The sequence below is a fragment of the Dipodomys spectabilis genome, unplaced genomic scaffold (genome assembly GCF_019054845.1).
Source record: "Dipodomys spectabilis isolate Male_0828 unplaced genomic scaffold, ASM1905484v1 ptg000002l, whole genome shotgun sequence".
Taxonomy (NCBI): Eukaryota; Metazoa; Chordata; class Mammalia; order Rodentia; family Heteromyidae; genus Dipodomys; species Dipodomys spectabilis.
Genome location: NW_024870679.1, coordinates 43,291,559 through 43,314,265, shown reverse-complemented (window position 1 = coordinate 43,314,265; position 22,707 = coordinate 43,291,559). Strand labels below are relative to the sequence as shown.

The 22,707-nt window shown below is 44.4% G+C and overlaps 2 protein-coding genes across 6 annotated transcripts in view; both read left to right on the top strand.

Annotated features, from left to right (window-relative positions):
- The window catches only part of Zmym6 (zinc finger MYM-type containing 6), a 43,247-nt gene extending 30,931 nt beyond the window's left edge, over positions 1-12,316 (top strand). For 3 of the 4 annotated variants that reach the window (XM_042677590.1, XM_042677573.1, XM_042677582.1), the window contains exons 16-18: positions 1,446-1,493; positions 6,131-6,284; positions 10,363-12,316. In XM_042677590.1, coding sequence (XP_042533524.1) covers positions 1,446-1,493; positions 6,131-6,284; positions 10,363-12,194 — 2,034 coding nt within the window. In that variant the 3' untranslated portion in view covers positions 12,195-12,316. The remainder of the gene's footprint in view (positions 1-1,445; positions 1,494-6,130; positions 6,285-10,362) is intronic. The other variant, XM_042677600.1, reaches the window with a different exon arrangement.
- Positions 12,317-14,326: 2,010 nt separating this feature from the next.
- Positions 14,327-17,187, top strand: Tmem35b (transmembrane protein 35B). 2 transcript variants are annotated; one of them, XM_042677622.1, is made up of 3 exons: positions 14,327-14,457; positions 15,357-15,537; positions 16,936-17,187. In XM_042677622.1, the coding sequence occupies exons 1-3, from the start codon at positions 14,353-14,355 to the stop codon at positions 17,058-17,060; spliced, it is 411 nt and encodes a 136-aa protein (XP_042533556.1). In that variant the 5' UTR covers positions 14,327-14,352; the 3' UTR covers positions 17,061-17,187. The 2 variants fall into 2 exon arrangements, with proteins under 2 accessions (XP_042533556.1, XP_042533548.1); XM_042677614.1 differs by having other exon boundaries at positions 16,800-17,187.
- Positions 17,188-22,707: the final 5,520 nt, after the last annotated feature.

The following is a 22,707-nucleotide window of genomic DNA, read 5'->3' as shown; positions in this document are numbered from 1 at the left end:
TGGGGAAAATGAGAAAAATCTTGAACTACATTACATTTATTTTTCAGTAAAAGTCTTGCACGAGTTAGATTGGCTCTCACTGTAATGTGGAAAGATTACTTACCTGAATTTAGTATATCCTAACTTTCCTATTATTTGTCATGGAAATGATGATAATTTCTGCTTAACTTTTTTCAGGCAACAGAGCAAATTAAGTTAATGAAATGACATTAAATTAACTTGTATTTAATTGCGTATTATATGTTGTGCATTAAATTATACTTTAAAATTACATGGCTAGTAAATTGCTACACCATTAACAATTATTCAATTAAGGTACTAATGTGTTACATGTTATTAGGTATTAACATGTTTATGTAAGCATCCTATACAATCTAAAACATTGGTTGTGGATTTATGTAACCCTGAAAATGTAACCCTCTTTTACTTTATGTTTTTGTGTGTTTGTTTGCTTTGGCAGGACTAGGGCTTGAAGTCATGCCTTGAATTTTCATTCAGCTTTCTTATTCATATTGTACCACTCGAACCAAGCCTCCAGTTCTCATTTTCTGTTTTTTTGTTTTTTAATTTTTCTCACCTCAGGCTTGATAGCCCCGTGCTCAAGCCCCTATCGCAAAGTTATTTGTTTATTTTTCTTCATGGTATTACTGTTTAATTTAGGGTTTTTACTCAGGCTTGCTCAGCAGGCACTCTCAATCCCCACAATCGAATATTTTTTGTTGTTGTTTTTTTTTTTTTTTTTGGTCGGTCGTGGGGCCTGAACTCTGGGCCTGGGCGCTGTCCCTTGAGCTCTTCAGCTCAAGGCTAGTGCTCTACCACCTGAGCCACAGCTCCACTTCCGGATTTTTCTGCTTTTGTGGTGCTGAGGAATTGAACCCAGGGCCTCATGCATGCAAGGCAAGCACTCTACCACTGAGCCACCTTCCCAGCCCTGCATGAAAAAAATTTTAATATTATCTTTCCTATATTATGTTAATATGTGACACAGTATTTTGGGTACATTCCTATTGACTGGTATATAGTATTGTCTGTAGGTACCATATTTAAACACCAGACTCTTTCTGGGTTTTCACTATTAGAAGGATATATTTATGTATATACATAAGTATATTATTTGTGCATATATGCAGGTATTTCTTGTTTAGAAATAGAAAATGGAATGATTGAGTCAAAGTAATTGGATATTTAGGTTTTTAATTGCCTTACATATTGGCTGTTTTAGTTTTTACCCATTTCTGCAGTCTCATCATCATTTAATACTGTGATATTTAAATTTTTTTATTTTGCCATTCTGTTTGATAGGGTTTTGCTATTTTCTTAATTTGTATGTCACTGATTATTTGTAAATTTACTTATATATATATTTTGTCATTTGGATTTTCATTTTCTTTTGTTATTGTTGTTGTTGGTCATAAGGCTTGAACATTTTTTGTTGTTGGTCATAGGGCTTGAACTCTGGGCCTAGGCATTGCCCCTCAGCTCTTCAGCTCAAGGTAAGCACTCTACTACTTGAGCCATAGTGCCACTTCGGGGTTTCTGAGTTGTTTATTGGACATAAGAGTCTTACGGAAGAACCCAATAGGGAGCTGGGTGCTGGTGGCTCATGCCTGTAATCCTAGCTACTCAGGAGGCTGAGATCTGAGGATCACAGTTCAAAGCCAGCCCGGGCAGGAAAATATGTGAGACTTTTGTCTCCAATAAATCACTAGAAAACCAGAAGTAGCATTGTAGTTCAAGCAGTAGAACGCTTGCCTTGAGCTGGGACAGTGCCCACTCCCAGAGTTCAAGCCCCACGACGGACAAAAAAAAAGTCTCACTTAGTTTTTTGCCCAGTCTGGCTTTGAACCTGGATCCTCAGATCTCAGCCTCCTGAGTAGCTAGGATTACAGGCGTGAGCCAACATTGTCCATCTTGGATTTTCATTGCTTTGAAATGTTTTTGTTTTTTTGGGGTCTGGTTGTGGGGCCTGAACTCTGGGCCTGGGCGCTGTCCTTCAGCTCAAGGCTAGCGCTCTACCATTTGAGCCACAGCGCCACTTCCGACTTTTTTCTTTTTGCTTATGTGGTGCTGAGGAATCGAACCCAGGGCCTCATGCATGCAAGGCAAGCACTCTACTACTGAGCCACCTTCCCAGCCCCTGCTTTGAAATTTTTTTCTGCTTTTCTTTGCTTTTGTTTTCCTGTTGAATTTTTTTTCCTAGTTTCTACAATGTCTTGTATGAAGCAGTTTGCTTTTGTCCATAGTTTTATTTTTATTTATTTGGGTCTGGTCGTGGGGCCTGAACTCTGGGCTTGGGTGCAGTCCCTCAGCTCTTCAGCTCAAGGTTAGTGCCCTACCACTTGAGTCTCGGCGCCACTTCCGGCTTTTTTTCTTTTTGCTTATGTGGTGCTGAGGAATTGAACCCAGGGCCTAATACATGCAAGGCAAGCGCTCTACCACGAGCCACCTTCCCAGCCCCAGTTTTATTTTTTAATGCTGGTCCTGGGGCTTATATACTCCCAAGCCACTGTCGCTGATGCTTTTGTTTGTTGGTTGATTGTTGATTCTTGGGGCTTGAATTCAGGGCCTAAACCCTGTCCCTGAGATTTTTTGCTTAAGGTAGTGCTCTGCCACTTTGAACCACAGCTCCACATCTAGTTTTTAGGTGGTAAATTGGAAGTAAGCATCTCAGGGACTTTCCTGTCTGGGCTGGTTTTGAACTGCAATCCTCAGATCTCAGCCTCCTGAGTAGCTAGAATTACAGATGCGAGCCACTGATACCTGGCTCCTGGCATATTTTTTGTTTTTGTAGTTTCAGTTATTCACAATCAACTGCAGTTTAAATATATTAAATGGAAAATTCTATAAATAAATAATTCATACATTTTAAACCATATACCATTCTAAGTAGTATTTATAAAATCTTGCACAATCCCATATGTCCTTAGATAGGTTTTTTTTTTGTTCATTGTGGGGACTGAACTCTGGACCTGGATGTTGTCCCTGAGCTCTTCAGCTCAAGGCTAGCACTCTACCACTTGAGCCACAGTGCCACTTCTGGCTTTTTCTGCTTATGTGGTGCTGAGGAATTAAATCCAGGGCCTCAGGCATGCAAGGCAAGCACTCTACCACTGATCCACCTTCCCAGCCTGATAGTTTTTTGTTGTTGTTGTTTGTTTGTTTTTTGGTCGATTGGGGGGCTTGAACTCTGGGCCTGGGTGCTGTCCCTCAGCTCTCCAGCTCAAGGCGAGCGTTCTACTAGCACCACTTCCAACAGCCTGATAGTTTTAAATACTACTTAGGTGATGGCTGATTCCCAGATACATTTCTCTGGCCCTGACCTTTGAAATCCAGATTCATGTATCTAACTGCCTACTTAACATTTATACTTGGATGCTTAATAGTTGTCTCAAATATATCTAGAATGTTTATATTCTCTCTAGACTTCTCTCCAGTGCTCCTTCCTCTCTTCTGTCTTCTTTCTCCTTCTCTTCCTTTCTTTCTTTTTTTTTGTACTGGTTATAGGGTTTGGACTCCAGGCATTGAACTTTAGTGCTCAACCACCTGAACCACACCTCCATTTTTATCTTTTTGCTTGTTAATTGGAGATAAGAGTCTGATTGGACTTTCCTTCCCTTACTGGCTTTGATCTCAAGATCTCAGCTTCTGAGCAGTTAAGATATACCAGTGTCTAGCTCTTTTCTGCTTCTTAACCCTCATAGTAAGAAACCATTTGTTTTTCTTCTGTAGTTACCCTTCCCTATCTTCCGTATCCATTCTTACCCTTCACATTTTTTTCTCTACATTGTTGCTAGAATGATCTTTGATAAACACAAAATAGATCATGTTATTCCTCTGCAACTTCAATGCCTTCCTGGAAAAGAAGACAAAGAAGGGGAGAAGAGGACCGGTAATGTGGCTCAGTGGTAAAGTGCTTGCCTAGCATGAATGAAGTCCTGGGTTCGATTTTTCAGTACCACATACACAGAAAAGGCTGGAAATGGTACTGTGGCTCAAGCGCTAGAGCGTTAGCCTTGAGCACAGAGAGGCTCAGGGACATTGCCCAGGCCCTGAGTTCAAGCTCCAGACCTGGCAAAAAAAAGCAGGTTGGGGGTGGGGTGGGGGGGAGAAGAGTGTCTGTATTATTAAAGTTATAGGGAGACTACAGGTATTATAAAACCATGTACATTGTTAAAACAACAGAAACTCAGAAATAAGACACACATACATAGTTACTATATATGTAGTATATAAATCTAGTAATGATAGGTATCATTTTAGATCAACAGGAGAAATATGGATAATTAATAAAGAGTATGACAGCCGAGTAAACAAATGGAAGAAAATTTAGTTGGAATTCTCCAGCTAATTTAGACCAAAATGTAGGTCAGATGGAAAAAATACTTAAAGAAATATTTAAGGGCTGGGAAGGTAGCTCAGTGGTAGAGCGCTTGCCTTGCATGCATGAGGCCCTGGGTTCGATTCCTCAGCACCACATAAGTAAAAAGAAAAAAAGCCGGAAGTGGCGCTGTGGCTCAAGTGGTAGAGTGCTAGCCTTGAGCTGAAGAGCTGAGGGACAGCACCCAGGCCCAGAGTTCAGGCCCCCCGACCGGACCCAAAAAAAAAAAGGGCTGGGAAGGTGGCTCAGTGGTAGAGCGCTTGCCTTGCATGCCTGAGGCCCTGGGTTCGATTCCTCAGCACCACATAAGCAAAAAGAAAAAAGCCGGAAGTGGAGCTATGGCTCAAGTGGTAGAGTGCTAGCCTTGAGCTGAATAGCTGAGGGACAGCGCCCAGGCCCAGAGTTCAGGCCCCACGACCGGACCCAAAAAAAAATATATATATATATTTAACATAATTTATTTTTATTTTTTTGCCAGTCAATGGGCCTGAACTCTGGGCCTGGGCGCTGTCCCTCAGCTCTTCAGCTCAAGGCTAGCTCTACCACTGGAGCCACAGCGCCACTTCCAGCTTTTTCTGCTTATGTGGTGCTGAGGAATCGAACCGAGTGCCTCATGCATGCGAGGCAAGCACTCTACCACTGAGCCACCTTCCCCACCATAATTTCTTATATTTATATAATACAGAAAATAATATAAGAAATTTATAAAAGCACTAATATATCTCAGGAAAAAGTTTTAATATAGAAATGGAAAAGTTTTTTTGTTTTGTTTTGTTTTGTGTGTCAGTTGTGGGGCTTGAACTCTGGGCCTGGGCGCTGTCCCAGAGCTCTTCAGTTCAAGCTAACTACCACTTGAGCCACAGCGCCATTTCTAGTTTACTGGTGGTTAATTGGAGCTTAGAGTCTCATGGACTTTCTTTCCTGGGCTGGCTTTGAACCGTGATCTTTAGGTCAGGTGTAAGACACCAGCACCCGGCTCCTGCTTGATTTTTTTTCTTCACATCTCTATTCACCACCTGAATTATACATTATGTTTGTTCTTTTTGTTTGCTTTCTTTGTCTCCCCATAGAATACAAGGTCCATTAGAGCAGGACTCTTGTTTTATTTTCTTCTGTATTCCCAGAACAGTATATAACTCATGGTAAACATTCAGTAAATATGTACTGAATGAATAAATCTGTTTTAAATACAGTCTTCTGTTTATATTTTAGCTTGGTTTTATAAAGACCCTTCATTTCAAAAGTCTGAAGTTCTAGTCAATGTGTTCATCTTTTCCTTTTACTCTTTTTCAATTAAAGTTCTTTCTTCATCATTTGAAGTTGTACAGTACTTTTTCTTTTTTCCACATTGAGATGTTTAATTGATACTGAATATGTTTTTTGTGTATGGTCTCAGGTTGTAGCTAATTTTTCTAAGTAGCCAGTTCTAATCAGCAAAAAAATATTTTCATATTTGGATCATACTATAGGCATCAGTGTGTGTGTGTGTGTGTGTGTGTGTGTGTGTGTGTGTGTGCATTCTGCTGGGGATTGAGCCTAAGCCTCACTCATGCCAGGCATGCACACACTTCATTATCACGTCACATCCCTGACCTCCCAGAACATTTTTTAAATCAAATGGGACTGATACTGATCAAGAGAAGGAGGAATCAGTGTATATTTTCAGAGTGCTACCTTTCAAGTGATAGCAAATATACTTAGTGGTAAGGTACTAAAACCACTCTTTGTTTTTTTGAATTTATTTTTAACTAGGAATCTACGCCAACAATGACCCTGAAACTTCTGCCTCCCCAGTGTTCTCAGCCTCCCAAGCTTCAGAAGAACAAAGGTATATTGTGTAAGCCGGTCACACAGACCAAGGCCACCTCTTGCAAACCACATTTGCAGCACATAGAATGTCAGACAGGTATGTTTCCTTGTGCTTTCCCTTGTAGAAAGTTTGTTTTTTGGCTTGCTTTTGTAAGAAAGTTAAAGCAGGAAGTGGTGCTATGGCTGAAGTGGTAGAGCACTAGCCTTGAGTGAAGAGCTGAGAAACAGTGCCTAGGCCCAGAGTTCAAGCCCCATGGCTGACCAAAAAAAAATAGCCAAGTGCTGGTGGCTCAGGCCTGTAATCTTGACTACTCAGGAGGCTGAGATCTGAGGATCACAGTACAAAGCAGCCTGGGCAGCAAAGTCTGTGAGACTCTTATCTCCAATAAACCACCAGAAAACCGGAAGTGGTGCTATAGCTCAAGTGGTAGGGCGCTAGCCTTCAGCTGAAGAGCTGAGGGACAGCGCCCAGGCCCAGAGTTTAAGCCCCACGACAAAAAAAAAAAAAAAAGTTAAAGCAGTTACTGTTCAAACCTTTACTCTTTTTTTTTTTTTTTTTAATCTGTCATGGGGCTTGAACTCTGGGCCTGAGCACTGTCCCTCAGCTCTTCAGCTCAAGGCTAGCGCCCTACCACTTGAGCTATAGCACCACTTCCGGTTTTCTGGTGGTTTATTCGAGATAAGAGTCTCATGGACTTTCCTGCCCAGGCTAGCTTTGAACTGCCATCCTCAGAACTCAGCCTCCTGAGTAGCTAGGATTACAGGTTTGAGCCACTGGTGCCTGGCACTTTGTTTTTTGGTGGTACTGAACTCGAAGCCTCATGCTTGCTAAGTTGATGCTCTATCATTGAGCCAGGCCTCCCTCTAGCTCTGCTTTTTGCTGTTGATTTTAGAGATAAGATCTAGTGAACTTTTTTGCTCTGGCTGGCCTCAAAATTTGATCTTCCAGATCCTGAATAGCTAAGTTTACAGCTGGTAATCACTGGTGTTAGTCTTTTTTTCTTTTTTAAAATATTAATTTTCCGTCGTAGAGTAAACCTAGTCTTAAAAAAGTATTAGACTGGGCTGGGAAGGTGGCTCAGTGGTAGAGCGCTTGCCTTGCATGCTCGAGGCCCTGGGTTCGATTCCTCAGCACCACATAAGCAAAAAGAAAAAAGCCGGAAGTGGCGCTGTGGCTCAAGTGGTAGAGCACTAGCCTTGAGCTGAAGAGCTGAGGGACAGCGCCTAGGCCCAGAGTTCAGGCCCCACGACCGGACCCAAAAAAAAAAAAAAAAAAAAAAGTGTTAGACTGAAAATCTTAGTCTTATAGAATTCCTGACTAGAAGTACCTGTCTAGCATGGGTGAAGTCCTTAAGTTCAGTCCCTAGGAGTGACCATAAAAAACAAAAACTGGAGCTGGGTGTGGTGTCATATGGTATTGAGAGACTGAGGCAGGAAGATCTTGAGTTAAGGTTAGTTTGGGTTACATAGTGAGAACCTGTCTCAAAAAAAAAGCTTTGTTAGTAATTATTGATATTTTATGTATGGTGCCTTTCCTTTGGTTGGAGTCAAAGCGAATCTAATTTTTGACAGGAAATTTGATTATTTTATAATCGTGTTGAAATTATATACTATTTGTGTATATACTACCTTGTATGCAAGATAGTAAAGGGTCTGTGGACACCGATATGTGTGGTATGTGTGTGCTTATATATTTTTTTAAAATTTCTAGATTATTAAAAAAAATTCTAGATTAAACATTGGATTGTTTTCTGTGTACTATTGTCAGTTTCTTTGTCACTTGGCATTACAGTGAAAACATTTTGCATCAATATAAGTTTATGTATTTGGGGTTCATAAAACAAATAGGTTGGGGCTGGGAAGGTGGCTCAGTGGTAGAGTGCTTGCCTTGCATGCATAAGGCTCTGGGTTTGATTCCTCAGCACCACATAAGCAGAAAAAGCTGGAAGTGGTGCTATGGCTCAAGTGGTAGAGTTTTAGCCTTGAGCTGAAGAGCTGAGGGAAAGTGCCCCGGCCCAGAGTTCAGGCCCACGACCGACAAAAAAACAAAACAAAACCCAAAACCCCATATAGGTTGCAGTTATATGTGACATAACCATCATCCTAAGATTGGACATTTAGATACTTATTTACTTATTTGTTTTTGTTGACTTTTTTTGGCACTGGGGATCAAACTCAGCGCTCAGGCACTGTCCCTAGCTACTTTTGCTCAAGGCTAGCACTCTACCACTTGAGCCAGAGCTTCTAGTTTTTTCTGTTTAGGTGATACTAGGTATCACTAGCTTTGTGCATGCTAGGCAAGCACTCTACTACTAAGCCACATTCCTAGCCCCTACTATAGATTTTTAAGGCTTTTGTTTGTTTTTTTTTTTGTGGTCAGTCCTAGAGCTTTTTTTTTTTTTTTTTTTGGGGGGGGGTCCGGTTGTGGGGCCTGAACTCTGGGCCTGGCACTGTCCCTTAGCTCTTCAGCTCAAGGCTAGCGCTCTACCACTTGAGCCACAGCGCCACTTCCAGCTTTTTTTCTTTTTGCTTATGTGGTGCTGAGGAATCGAACGCAGGGCCTCATGCATGCAAGGTAAGCACTCTACCGCTGAGCCACCTTCTCAGCCCCAGATTTTTAAGGCTTTTGAAGATCTGTTGCTATAGTGTTCTTCTGAAAAGTTCTATGAGTTTGTATTTCAACTATCAGTGTTCAAGAGGATCCATTTTTCTGTACCCTCACTGGCGCTATTAAAATCTGTTACTCATATTTTTCCTAATCCTAAGTATGAAAAATTTTAAGATTCAAATATGTTAATAATGCAGCATAACAAATTCCAGTACATCTTTTTTTTCTTTTTTTTTTGGTCAGTTGTGGGGCTTGAACTCAGGACCTGGGTGCTGTCCCTGAGCTTTTTTGCTCAAAGCTAGTGTTCTACCACTTTGAGCCATAGCACCACTTGTGGTTTTTCTGTGGTTAATTAGAGATGAGTCTCATGGCCTTTCCTTCCTGGGCTGACTTTGAGTCTTGATCCTCAGATCTTCGCTTCCCAAGGAGCTAAAATTGCAGGCATGAGCCACCACTGCCTGGCTACATCTTTTATATCTGTTTACCAAGGGTTAACTTTCCAATGTTTCTTTCCTCTTTTTCCTTTTTCTGAACTCTTTGAAAGTAACTGAGAGTATGAGACTCTGAGTTCTAGCCTATGTACCACCACAGAGTCAAAGTAAAATAATAATTGGTTGGACATCATGTTATATTCCTATAATCCTAGCACTTGGGAGGCTAGAACAAGAGGATTACAAGTTCAAGACTAACATAATTCTATAACATAACTATATAACATATAGTGAGAGGCTGTCTTAAAAAAAGCCACAAACATAAAATAACATATTGTTATTGACTAAGCATTAAGCTAAATTAATGGCATATCAGTTGTTTTTAAACTTTTGTGTTTGAACTTGAGGCCTTTCGCTTGCTAGATAAGCACTTTATCATTTGAGCCAAACCTCCAGACCTTTTGCTTTTAGTTTAAGATAAGATCTTGAGTTAGGGGCTGGGAAGGTGGCTCAGTGGTAGAGTGCTTGCCTTGCATGCCTGAGACCCTGGGTTCAATTCCTCAGCACCACATAAGCAAAAAGAAAAAAGCCGGAGGTGGCGCTGTGGCTCAAGTGGTAGAGCGCTAGCCTTGAGTTGAAGAGCTGAGGGACAGTGCCCAGGCCCAGAGTTCAGGCCCCACGACCCGACCCCAAAAAGAAAAGATCTTGAGTTAATTTTTCCTGGGCTAACCTCAGAACATGAATCTTTATTTCCGCCTCTTGAGTAGTGTATTCTTTGAAAATACAGATAGTAGGCCGGGCGCTGGTGGCTCACGCCTGTAATCCTAGCTACTCAGGAGGCTGAGATCTGAGGATTACGGTTCAAAGCCAGCCTGGGCAGGAAAGACCATGAGACTCCTATCTCCAATAAACCACCAGAAAACCGGAAGTGGTGCTGTAGCTCAAGTGGTAGAGCGCTCGCCTTGAGCTGAAGAGCTGAGGGACAGCGCACAGGCCCAGAGTTCAAGCCCCACGACCGACAAAAAAAAGAAAATACAGATAGTAGCACAGTGTAAATTGTAAATGTGTGTGTGAAAAACAGAAAAACATTGCTCACTTGTTCTTGAACGTAACAGTGATTCACATGTTTCCTTCAGATTTACCTATGCCTAATGAGAGAAATGATGCACAACCCGATTCTCCACCTGCAAAGAAAAATAGAATAGGGTTTTTCCAGACTTATGATGCAGAATATTTAAAAGTCGGTTTTATCATGTGTCCTGGATCAAAAGAGAGTTCACCAAGGCCACAATGTGTCATTTGTGGAGAGATCTTACCCAGTGAAAGCATGAGGCCAGCAAGCCTTTCTCATCACTTGAAGACAAAACATTCAGAATTGGAAAACAAGCCAATAGATTTTTTTGAACAAAAATCTCTTGAAATGGAACGTCAAAACAGTTCTTTAAAAAAATGTTTACTAGTTGAAAAGTCACTTGTGAAAGCTTCTTATTTAATTGCTTTCCAAATTGCTGCCAGCAAGAAGCCATTCTCCATTGCTGAAGAATTAATTAAACCATATTTAGTAGAAATGTGTTCAGAAGTTTTGGGTTCAAGTGCAGGAGACAAAATGAAAACCATTCCTCTTTCTAATAATACAATTGGCTATAGGATTGAAGAGCTCTCTGCAGATGTTGAAGATCAGCTGATTCAGAAGGTCAGAGAGTCGAAGTGGTTTGCCCTTCAGATAGATGAGTCATCCGAAATCTCAGACGTCACCCTTCTCTTGTGCTATATTCGTTTCATTGACTATGATTGTAGTGATGTAAAAGAAGAATTATTATTTTGCATTGAAATGCCTTCTCCAGTCTCTGGTACTGAGATCTTCGAAGTAATAAATAAATACATTGATAGCAAATCCCTGAGTTGGAAACATTGTGTTGGTCTCTGTACTGATGGAGCTACCAGCATGACTGGCAGGTATTCTGGTTTAAGGTCAAAAATTGAGGAAGTGGCCATGAATACAATGGCATTCACACATTGTTTTATTCACCGGGAACATCTGACAGCTGCAACGATATCTGCATGCTTACAAGAAATTCTTTTACAGTCAGCACAAATTTTAAGTTTCATAAAAAGCAATGCATCAAACTCACGAATGTTAACGATATTGTGTGAAGAGCCAGGGTCTGAGCATGTGAATCTACCACTTCATGCTGAGGTTCGTCAGATATCAAGAGGGAGAGTTTTAACGAGATTGTTTGAATTGCGAAATGAAGTTGAAATATTTTTAAATCAGAAACATTCAGATTTGGCTTCTTATTTTCATGATGAGGAATGGGTTGCAAAGTTGGCCTATTTAGCAGATATATTTTCGCTTATAAACGAATTACATTCAGGTCTCCAAGGAAGCATGACGACTTTCTTCAGTTTGTATAACAAAATGGACATATTTAAGGAAAAGTTAAAATTGTGCTTGAAGTACACACAGGAGAGTGATTATGACATGCTTCCTTCGTTATCTGAGTTTGTGAAATCAACAGACTTAAATGTGAAAAGCATTACAAGCATCATTTTTGAGCATCTGCAAGGACTTTTTCAATTGTTCCATGACTGTTACCCACCAGAAAGAGACTTGCGTTCAGGAAATTTGTGGATAGTTAATCCTTTTATGAATCACCAAAATAATAATTTTACTGTTGTGGAAGAAGAAGAACTGACAAAGTTATCTTCAGATTTAGGATTGCAATCAGTATTTAAATCAGTGTCTGTAACTCAGTTTTGGATAAATGCAAAGGCAGATTATCCAGAACTCCATGAAAAGGCAATGAAATTTTTATTGCCCTTTTCTACTGTTTACTTGTGTGATGCTACCTTTTCAGCTTTGGCTGAGTCAAAACAGAGAAGCTTGTTGATTTCTGGCCCTGCTCTACGACTGGCAGTCACATCCTTAATTCCAAGAGTAGAAAAGTTAGTGAAGGAGAAAGAATAGCAACCTGCATATTGCTTATCATTAGAGTCTATAATTTTGTGTGAAATTTTGTATAAGTATCCTACAATATAATTTCCTAGTGTGGATTTGTGTTTTCAATAATTAAAGTCTTTAATAATTTTTCTTTGTGGAGAGACTTGGTAATTGTACATTTATACATAATTATGTGTAATTTTAATACAAGGTAGAAAATTTAGCTAATATTAGCTAATAAACTTGGGTTGATGACCAAGATTGAAGGTAATTAAAGACCTAGTTTGTAATAGCCCTACCTGGATTTTTTTTTTCTTTTGGTCAGTTGTGGGGCCTGAACTCAGCCTGGGCACTGTCCCTCAGCTCTTCAGCTGAAGGCTAGCAGTCTACCACTTGAGCCACAGCAACACTTCTGGCTTTTTTGCTTATGTGGTACTGAGGAATCGAATCCAGGGCCTCATGCATGTAAGGCAAGCACTCTACCACTAAGCCACCTTCCCAGCTCCTGGATGTTTAAACAGTACATTTAGAAAGTACATAAGAAGCTGGACACAGGTGGCTCATGCCTGTAATCCTAGCTACTCAGGAGGCTGAGATTAGGAGATCCCAGTTCAAAGACAGCCTAGGCAGAAAAGTCTTATGAGATTATCTCTAATTACCCAGTAAAATAAATAAAAGCTGGAAGTGGCAGTGTGGCTTAAGTGGTAAAACTCCAGCCTTGAGTGAAAAAGCCAAGGGATAACAAACAACAGGGCCCTGAGTTCAAATCCCATTTCAGGCACACACAAGGAGGGAAGGGGAATTTCATTCTCTAGCCAGTCCCTGACATCCCACAGATGGAAACAGCATAAATGTTTGAGACTTTCCAGGAAGACCTGCTAGACTAGTACTTGGCAAAAATTTTTCATAAAGGACTAGATAGTAAATATTTTAGACTTGTTTTTTGTTGGTCCTGGGGTCTGAACTCTGGGCCTGTGCACTGCGCTGACCCTCAGCTCTTCAGCTCAAGGCTAGCGTTCTACCACTTGAGCCATAGCGCCACTTCCAGCTTTTTCTGCTTATGTGGTGCTGAGGAATCGAATCCAGGGCCTCATGCATGCAAGGCAAGCGCTCTACCACTGAGCCACCTTCCCAGCCCTCATTTTTCTCCTCATATTGTGGTCACTACTCTGCACTTGCAGTACAAAAACATCCATACATAATATACAAGTGTAGCTTGTATATTAATACTGAGAGGAATTTCAGATGATTTTCATATGTCATGAAAGCTTTTAGGCATTTTCCATTTAAAAATTAAATATGGGGGCAGCACCGTCAGCTGACTGATTTGGCCCAAAGTTCACAGCTTTCCACCACCGATGGATGGGCCAGACTTGGTTGGCTGAAGCCAATTTCCATAGCTTCAAATTTCTAGATTCACAGACGTCTTCCATGTTTTAATTCGAGCTAGAGCAGTTAGGGGGAAGGAGGATGTACTGTAATTGTTGGTTATGACTAGTGATTGTACCGTGTACTAATTTAAAAACTTGAACTCAGGGCCTGGTCGCTGTCCCTCAGCGCTTTCGTTCAAGGCTGGCGCTCTACCACTTTGAGCCACAGCACCAGGTCCGGTTTTTGAGTGGTTAATTGGAGATAGGAGTCTCACGGCGGGGGGGGGGGGGGGGGGGGGGGTGTCTGTCCAAGTCGGCCTCAGCGTCCTTAGCAGGATTACAGCCGTGAGCCACCAGCGCCAAGCACTTCCTGAGCCATTGCAGTGGCGGTCATCAGCGCCTCCAGGGATGCAGACCCTGGGTCTAGCTTGGGTGGCCGGCAGCTAGAGAGGTCTGGGAGGGACCGGTAAGCGGGAGCCTGGCTGTTCTGTAGCCACGTTTACTGGTACTAGGTACTGGCGGGGAGGTCGAGGCTCAGCCCGAAGTCCAAGGGCCTGACTATCAGATCCGGTAGGTCGCGTCCCGGTCCCCGTCCCGCGCGCCGGGTGCTGGGCGCTGGCGCAGACCGTGGCGGTCCCGGCCCCCGAGGCGAGGCGAGGCGAGGGGCGGGAGCGGGTGGCGCGGCCTTCCGGCCGAGCAAAAGGACAAAACAGACCAACCTAGCGCTCCGCGGGGCGGGGCGGGGCGGGGCGGGGCGGGGCGGCCTCGCGGGCAGCCCGGGGCGGCCGAGCGCAGGGCCCGGGGCAGGCGCGGCCATGGCGCGCGCGCTCGCCGCTCTGCGCTTCCTGCTGGGCGGCTTCTTCGTGCTCACCGGGGCGGCCAAGCTCTCGCAGCTCTCTTCTCCGGTGTCGGAGCAGATGGTGAGCGGCGCGGCGCGGCGGGAAGGGACCCGGCGGCGTGCACTCGGCCTGACCGCCCCGTCTAGTTCCCTGCGGGGTCCGACAGCGCCGGGGCTGGGACCTTCCTGGGGGTGGGGGGGAGGGGGGGGGGCGGGGAATCCTCGAGGTCTCTGCAGCTCTCCCAGGTGGAGGACATCGAACCTCCACCCCTGGTCGAGAATGCAATCCCCGGGCAAATTAAGAGTCCAAGGGGATCTGGGGCGGGGGGAGGAACGGAGGGAGTGACCGAATGCCCCACTTCCTGGTCCTTGGGAGCCTGGTAAGGCCTGGTTTGTAACCCCCACGGCGGGGATGGGACGGAGGGGGGGGGGGGAACAGGGTGTGGGGGGACCGAGGGTAGGAACAAGCCTCAGGGTGATGCATAATTTGACAAAAGTTTCACATCTAGTCCAGAAACAGCACCTAAACCAAGTCCTCCTAATTCAGGAACCTGAAAGAGAGGCTTAGATGTCACCCTCCAGCCTCCTCTCTGCCCCTCTCTTCTGTGCCACCTCTAAATATTCCCTTCATAGCATCCTGAAGAAGGAAGCAGGCATGGTCCAAAGGAGAAGAAAAATCTGGAGTTCTCAAAGCCTTGGCCGGAGATGGGACAGCTCAAGCCTGGCTCCCTCCTCCTGGGACTTGGAGAGGTCTTGTGAGAAAATCAGGCCATCTCTGCACCACCCCAAGCCCTCTACACTGTTTCCTGATTCCAAAGCTCAGCCCCAGAAGGGAACCGTTTTTTCTCCAGGCTCACCTCAGGCCTTGACCTAATCTTAGAGGCATATTTTGTTGGAGGAGTCAGGCCTCAGTTCCTGTTGACTCAGGGCAACTTGTCCTTGGTCAGTGTTACTGATTGGCATTCTCCACCATTCCCCTAGAAAGCCCTGTTTGTGCAGTTCACTGATGTGTTCCCGTTGAAGTTGTTCGGCTACCAGCCAGATCCCATGAACTATCAAACAGCGGTGGGCTGGCTGGAACTTCTGGCTGGGTTGCTGCTGATCCTGGGCCCACCGATGCTGCAAGAGATCAGTAACTTGCTCTTGACACTGCTCATGATGGGTAAGAGAGCCAATTAGCCTTGGGAATTAGGGTCTTCTGGGGTGGGGGAAGATGATGGAAAGATCTGGCTGTCTCCCTTTTCTCTGAGTCTTGGTACACTTCCCGCTCAGCTGCATCTTCTGTGAGCTTCAAGACTAGGGCAGGTACTTTGGGAATTTAATGTCCAGCACTGACTCAGGTTGAATTGATTTTCTCCCATATCACTTCTATGGCTGTATAATATTCTATTGTGAGGATGTTTTGTAACCACCAAGCCCCTACTTGTTCTGCCACAAGCTCACTTTTGGGAGGAGCAGCAGCTGCCACTTGACTTACACACCTCGCAGTTAGGAGTGGTGAGCAGAAAAGCAGGGGGCACAGAGTTTCTCTAGAAGGGCTTCTGCTAGAAGCTTTTCCCACAGAACTGGAGATCCACAAAACAGCTATGGCTTAAAAGGCCAGACATGGGGGCTGGGAAGGTGGCTCAGTGGTAGAGCGCTTGCCTTGCATGAGGTCCTGGGTTCGATTCCTCAGCACCACCTAAGCAGAAAAAGCCAGAAGTGGCGCTGTGGCTCAAGTGGTAGAGCTCTAGCCTTGAGCTGAAGAGCTGAGGGACGGCGCCCAGGCCCATGACTGACCAAATAACAAAAAAAGACAGACATGGGTTATCATTTTTTTGTATGTGTGTGCCGGTTATCATTTTTTTGTATGTGTGTGCCATTATTGGAGCTTGAACTCAATGGAGGCACCATCCCTTAGCTTTTTCACTCAAGGCTAATTTGAGTCACAGCTTTTCCAGGTTTTTGTTTGTGTGGGGGGGGAAGGGGGGAGCGGTAATTTGAGAGAAGAGTCTCAGGGACTTCCTTGCCTGGGCTGGCTTCAAACAGATCTTAGCCTCCCGAGTAGCTAGAATTACAGGTAAACCATTATTATTACCACAGCTACAGCCTTGCCTCTTCTCTGATGTTTTTTCCATTTCTAGAACTTTCTTCCTTTTTCAGATCTTTGCCACTCTTCCACCACCAGTCCTCTGCCTGCTTCTGCCAGTATGATGTAAGATTAAGAAAGGAGAAGAGCCCCTACTGTTTGACTGGAATGTTTCTGTTTCTTTCTTGTCACTTGTAAGATACTTCTGATACTCAGTCCTACTTTCTTTGGGGAGGCCAGAGAGGAGTGCAGCTGATTTGTGGGGCAGGGTGCTTAATGGAAGGGGTGGGATTGAGGCAGTCAGCCCAAGATGGAATCTCCTGGGTGCCCCTCAGGGACCTCACCTTGCATTCCAGGGGCAATCTTCACTTTGGCATCTCTGAAAGAATCACTGAGCACCTGCATCCCAGCCATTGTTTGTCTGGGGCTCCTGCTGCTGCTGGACATCTGTCAGCTCTTAACCCAAACTAAGAAGGTGGTCAGATCCTCTAGGAGGAAGACTCGCCATGCATTCAGGGAACCTTGGAAGACTCTTCAAGCCATGTAGCTACCAGTGCTGGAACATGCTGGAACACACAGTCTACTACATTTCTACGTGTGGGGTCATTCAGTGTTGAAGATACCTTGTCTACCTGGCTTTGATTGTTCTGTACTGTTCTGTTTAGAGGGGTACACACTAGACATACTAACATTTCACATAGCATGTAAATGTAGAAAATAAACTCACAAGAAATTTAAATCACTTGTAATTCCAATGTCCTGAAATAATCCCTTTTAATGATTTAGTATAATGGTACCTCTTGACCTTTTTGTTCCTTTATATAGATATATATTTTAAAAATGAAAACAGGACCATATAACCTACTTCATTACTTGCTTTCAGAACCCAATATTCTGTACTACCATTCTCTGTCAGTTTTATATCATTAATGTTAATAACTGAATAGTATTCCATCCTAAGGGTATATTGCATTTATCTCACCCCTTCCCTTGAGTTACTCACACCTTTGAGTTATTCACACCTTTTTTTTTGGCCAGTCCTGGGGCTTTTACTCAGGGCCCAGGGCACTGTCCCTGAGCTTCTTTTGCTCACGGCTAGCTCTCTACCACTTGAGCCACAGTTCCACTTCCAGCCTTTTCTGTTTATGTGGTACTGGGGAATCAAACCCAGGGCTTTGTACATGCTAGGCAAGCCCTCTACCAGTAAGCCACATTCCGAGTCCATTCCATTTTTTTCTGTGTGTAAATTTAATTGTAAATCAACAATATATTTATTTTCCATTCTCTGGAAGTGAGGGTGCTGGTTCAGAAAACATGCATATTTCAAGGGGGTTCCATACATGTTTAGAATTTTCAGGCTGAGTATTGCAGTGTTTACATTTGTTTCTGCCTATGCCCTTCTGAACCATTTGACTCCTTATTGCTCACAAAGATTGGCCATTTGGCAGGACCTGAATTCACCAGCCTGTGATGGTGAGATATGACACTTAATCCAGTGCTCCTTGATACTGACATGGGGGTGAGGAGTAGGAGAACAGCCAACTCCCAGGAATTGCTGAGTGGTTTAGCAGGGCCAAAGCTTGAGAGGAATCCCAGAGGTCCTTGAGGGTCAGTAGGAGGCTTATGCGTTGACAGTTCTCAAGGGAGGTAGACAACATGTTAGAGCACGTACTGTCATGTCACAAAACCATCTTCCCTTTAATAAAGAGGGGTCCTTTTGGGTAAGTGATGGACTTTGCATAAAGGAAAAATAATGAGAAAAAAGTATTCCTTTTTCTTCTCTTTTTTTTTTCTTTGCTGCCCAAAGTTGTTGTTCTTTTTTTTTTTTTTTTGTTCTGAGTTTGAAGCAGGACTTCTTTGTGGTCAAAAGGTAAAGTAGGAGCCAGGTGCCAGTGGCTCACACCTATAATCCATAAAGCTGAGATCCAAGGATCATGGTTCTAAACCAGCTGAGGCAGGAAAGTTTGTGGGATTCATCTCCAATTAACCACCAAAAAGCTGGGACTAGAAAGAGAAGTGTGGCTCGAGTGGTAGAGCACCAGCCTTCAATGAAAAAACTAAGGGACAATGCCCAGGCCTTGAGTTCAAGCCCCAGTACTGGCACCAAAAAAAAAGGAAAGGAAAGAAAAAACAGATCGGAAGACTTGAGAATTGTGGAGCCCTTTCAGCCCTGCCAAGGATGCTGTTTGTATGTGTGTGTGTGTGTTTTGTGACTTCCTAGGGAGAGGACCTGCACTAAGGAAGTCCAAGGTCACTGTGTATAAGCCTGTCCATGATCCCTTCATCACAAGGCCATTCCTCCATCCATGCATGGCCCCCTTTGCCACTGATGTGGTGAGAAGACTTGGGCCTTTTTTTGGATAGGACTCTACATTCCAGCCTGGTTTCTCAGGAACTCAGTTGGGAATCCGAGCACAGGCTTACTTTATGTAGCACCACCCCATGTGTTTGCCTCTTACTCTGTCTACAGAGAGCACCTTTATTCTAGCACCAAGGCTGCAAATGGGGAATCTCTCTGGGACTCCTGCCTCTTCTCCTTTCTCACAGCATATCACCAAGAATTGTGGAGCCCAGGCCCTCCTCTGTCCCCAGCAGTTGCTGGCTGAGTTTGGTCTTTACCCCCTTCTTCCTGGTCTTACTTTTGTCTCCAGTGTTCCCTCCCAGCAAGGATGGAGTATGAGGGGACAGAGTTGGGATTGGGTATAATGGAGGTCTTTGTGGCTTCTTCCCTCCAGGAGTGACCTGGGTCTTGACAATTGCAGCCCCTGGGATGACCCTACTCTCCATCATCATACCCACAGTCTATACCTTAGTGCTGTGCCTGGGGCCCTCTGCCCATGTGTGGCAGTGTTGGTTTGCAGTAGCAGACTTGTGGGCTAGGCCTTACATCTCTGCTCAAGCTGGTCTGCCCCTAGGGGTCCTGGAACTGGCCTTCCTGGAGCTCATCAGGGTGCCGAGGGGTTACCTGCGAAGCTGGCCATGCCACATAAGCTATGTTCAGATTGAGTCTCAGTCTTTGCCCTCTGCCTGGTGCCCAGCAAGTTGGTGATGGTGGGCTTGGTGGCTGAGCAGGAGGGCGCCTCAGGCTGTGATGCCACTGCTATGTGCCACGTGATACACCCTCAGCCTGGCACTGCTGAGCCTGCATAGCCGGCCCGGCTCACCCATGGTTTTTCCCTTCTCCAAACAGGCTTCTGCCATGCTGAGCTGCTCCCCATCTCCCAGCCCCTTGCCTTCCCTGAATGCTTCTTCCTGCTGCCATCCTCTAGGTGGTTTGGGGGTAGAAAATGCTGTTTGGATGGAGTCCAACTTCTGTAGTAACCCCATACTAGCCATGTAACCAGGGACTGTTGGGCAGAACGCTCTTTGTGACCTTTTATGTTCCAGAGACTTTTACCAGCTTTTGGATTTAAGAAACATGCAATTTGTCTCTTACACCTCTTGAAAAGAACAAAATAATCCTCAAAAACCTATGTGGCCCACAAAGCTTTGGTCTCCAGTCGGGCCTTCTTCTCTACTATCCTGCCTGTACGATCACAGGCACCTTCTCAGTCCATGCAACATGCCAGCTTCTTACCCTTTGCATCTTTGGCTAGAAATGATCTTCCCCTGACCTTCAGTAATTTTTTTTCTTTTGTAGTGGTGGTACTGGGGCTTGAACTCAGGGCCTGGGCACTGACCCTTAGCTTTTTTGCCCAAGGGTAGCACTCTACCACGTGAACCACACCTACACTTCTGGCTTTTTGCTGGTTCATTGGAGTTAAGAGTCTTTAGGACTTCCTTGTCAATGCTGGCTTTGAACCTCAATCCTCAGATCTCAGCCTCCTGAGTAGCTAGGATTACAGATGTGAGCTATTAGCACCTAGCTTGGAAAGCTTTTTTTTTTTTTTTGGTCCAGTCGTGGGGCCTGAACTCTGGGCCTGCGTGCTGTTCCTCAGCTCTTCAGCTCAAGGCTAGCGCTCTACTACTTGAGCCACAGCGCCACTTCTGGCTTTTGGGAAGCTTTTCTTGACTACCAAAACATCTAAACCTCTCCCCTCCACACATACAGTATTGTTCTTTTCTCAATTGCAACCAAATCATTAACTGAGTAATATTTTTTCCTTTTTCTCATCAGAATGTATTTACATTAATCCATAAGAAATTGCCATTTTTGTAAGGCCTCCAATGGTTGAATATTGGCAATTCTATTTCATGTAATTCAGCTTAATAAATTCCATGTTTACCTTGTTCATTGTAGTATCTCCCTGAGCTTGGTATTGTGCCTTGCACATAGTAAGAGTTCACAGATTTCAATGAGTGATTAAAGTCTGAACATCATTAATTTCAAACTCGTAGCCAGGTGTTGTTTGCTCATGCCTATAATTCTAGCTATTCAGGAGGTTGAAATCTGATAATCGAGGCTCATACCCAGCTCAGACAGGACTTTTTTTTTTTTTTTTTTTTGTCAGTTGTGGGGCTTGAACTCTGGGCTTGGCACTGTCCCTCAGCTCTTCAGCTCAAAGTGAACACTCTACCGCTTGAGCCATAGCGCCACTTCCAGTTTTCTGAGATAAGGTCACAGCCTTTCGTGCCTGGGCTGGCTTTGATCTCAGCCTCCTGAGTAGCTAGGATTATACGCATGAGCCACCGACACCTGGCCCTTGAGTCTCTTATTCCCAGTTAACTACCAAAAAGCCAGAAATGGAGCTATGGCTCACATGGTAGAGCTCCAGCTTTGAGCAAAAAAGTTAAGGGACAGTGCCCAGGCTCCAAGTTCAAGTCCCAGTACCAGGACAGAAATAAAACCCCAAATTCTAATGTACTCAGACATCTCAGTCTCTATTAAGGTTTCCTCAAGTGTTTCTTGGATTCTCCAAGCTTGTCTTACCACTGCATGCTTTCCCCATTGGCCCTGATGATTGCTTCCTTCTGCTGTTGCTGGATGCTGCAACTCTGCCATCACTTCCACTGTGCCAAAAAGATGCCTGTGCCAAGGCCTGGTGGTAATCAAGCTGGAGCTTGATCCTGCCACTTACTTGGATGATTGGTTAGACTTGCTGCCTTCAGCTTCAACTAATCTGAGACTTTCATAGGGGGCAGATCTTTGCCAATGGCTCTGCCTAGTGGGGCTTTCCCTCTGTAGGATCCATCTTATCTTGGTTCTAAGCCTTTCATTGGGGGCGTTGGAGCGGGGGATGTCTTAAGCAAAACTGCCTAAGACCCAAGGAGTTGAGGCTAAGCAAGTGGGAGCAGTAAGTTCATGCTGCCAAGTGAGCTGGTCAGGCAGTGTCCATCCATCAGCCAGCCTGTCTTACTTACCTTCAGGCCCTTTTGCTGCGTTTGCCTCCAAATGATAAATTTGGTAAATTCCTTCTTTTCTTTTTGATAAATTACTTTTCATGGGTTCTTTAGTCATTCTTCAATTGTTTTATGTTTTAAAAGTAACATGTATACATATGTTCATGAAAGTAAATTCACAGCAAGAGACAAATGTAAAATAGAAAATAGAAGTTATCCAATGGTAGTCATTGCTCGTACTGTGTGTGTGTGTGTGTGTGTGTGTGTTTCCAGATATTTTCTTTTTCTTTTCTGCCAGTCTTGGGGCTTGAACTCAGGACTTGGGAACTGTCCTTGAGCTTCTTTTGCTCAAGGCTAGCACTCTACCACTTGAGCCACAGCGGCACTTCCAGCCCTTTCTTTCTTTTTCTTTTTTTTCCCCTGTCTGTCGTGGGGCCTGAACTCTGGGCCTGGGCGCTATCCCTCAGCTCCTCAGCTCAAGGCTAGAGCTCTACCACTTGAGCCACAGCACCACTTCGGCTTTTTCTGCTTATGTGGTGTTGAGGAATTGAACCCAGGGCCTCATGCATGCAAGGCAAGCTCTCTACCACTGAGCTACCTTCCCAGCCCCATTTCCTCTTCCTTCCTTCCTTCCTTCTTTCCTTCCTTCCTTCCTTCCTTCCTTTCCATGGGGCTTGAACTCTGGGCCTGGGCGCTGTCCCTCAGCTCTTCAGCTCAAGGCAAGCACTCTACCACTTGAGCCACAGCACCACTTTCGATTTTCTGAATGGTTTAATTGGAGATAAGAGTCTCACAGAGTTTCCTGCCCAGGTTGGCTTTGAACCATATCCTCAGATCTCAGCCACCTCAGTAGCTAGGATTACAGGTGTGAGCCACTGACACTTGGCTCTATTTGTGTGGTACTGAGGAATCAAACCCAGGGCTTCATGCATGCTAGGCAAGCACTCTACCACTAAGCCACATTCCCAGCCCTCCTGTCCCCCA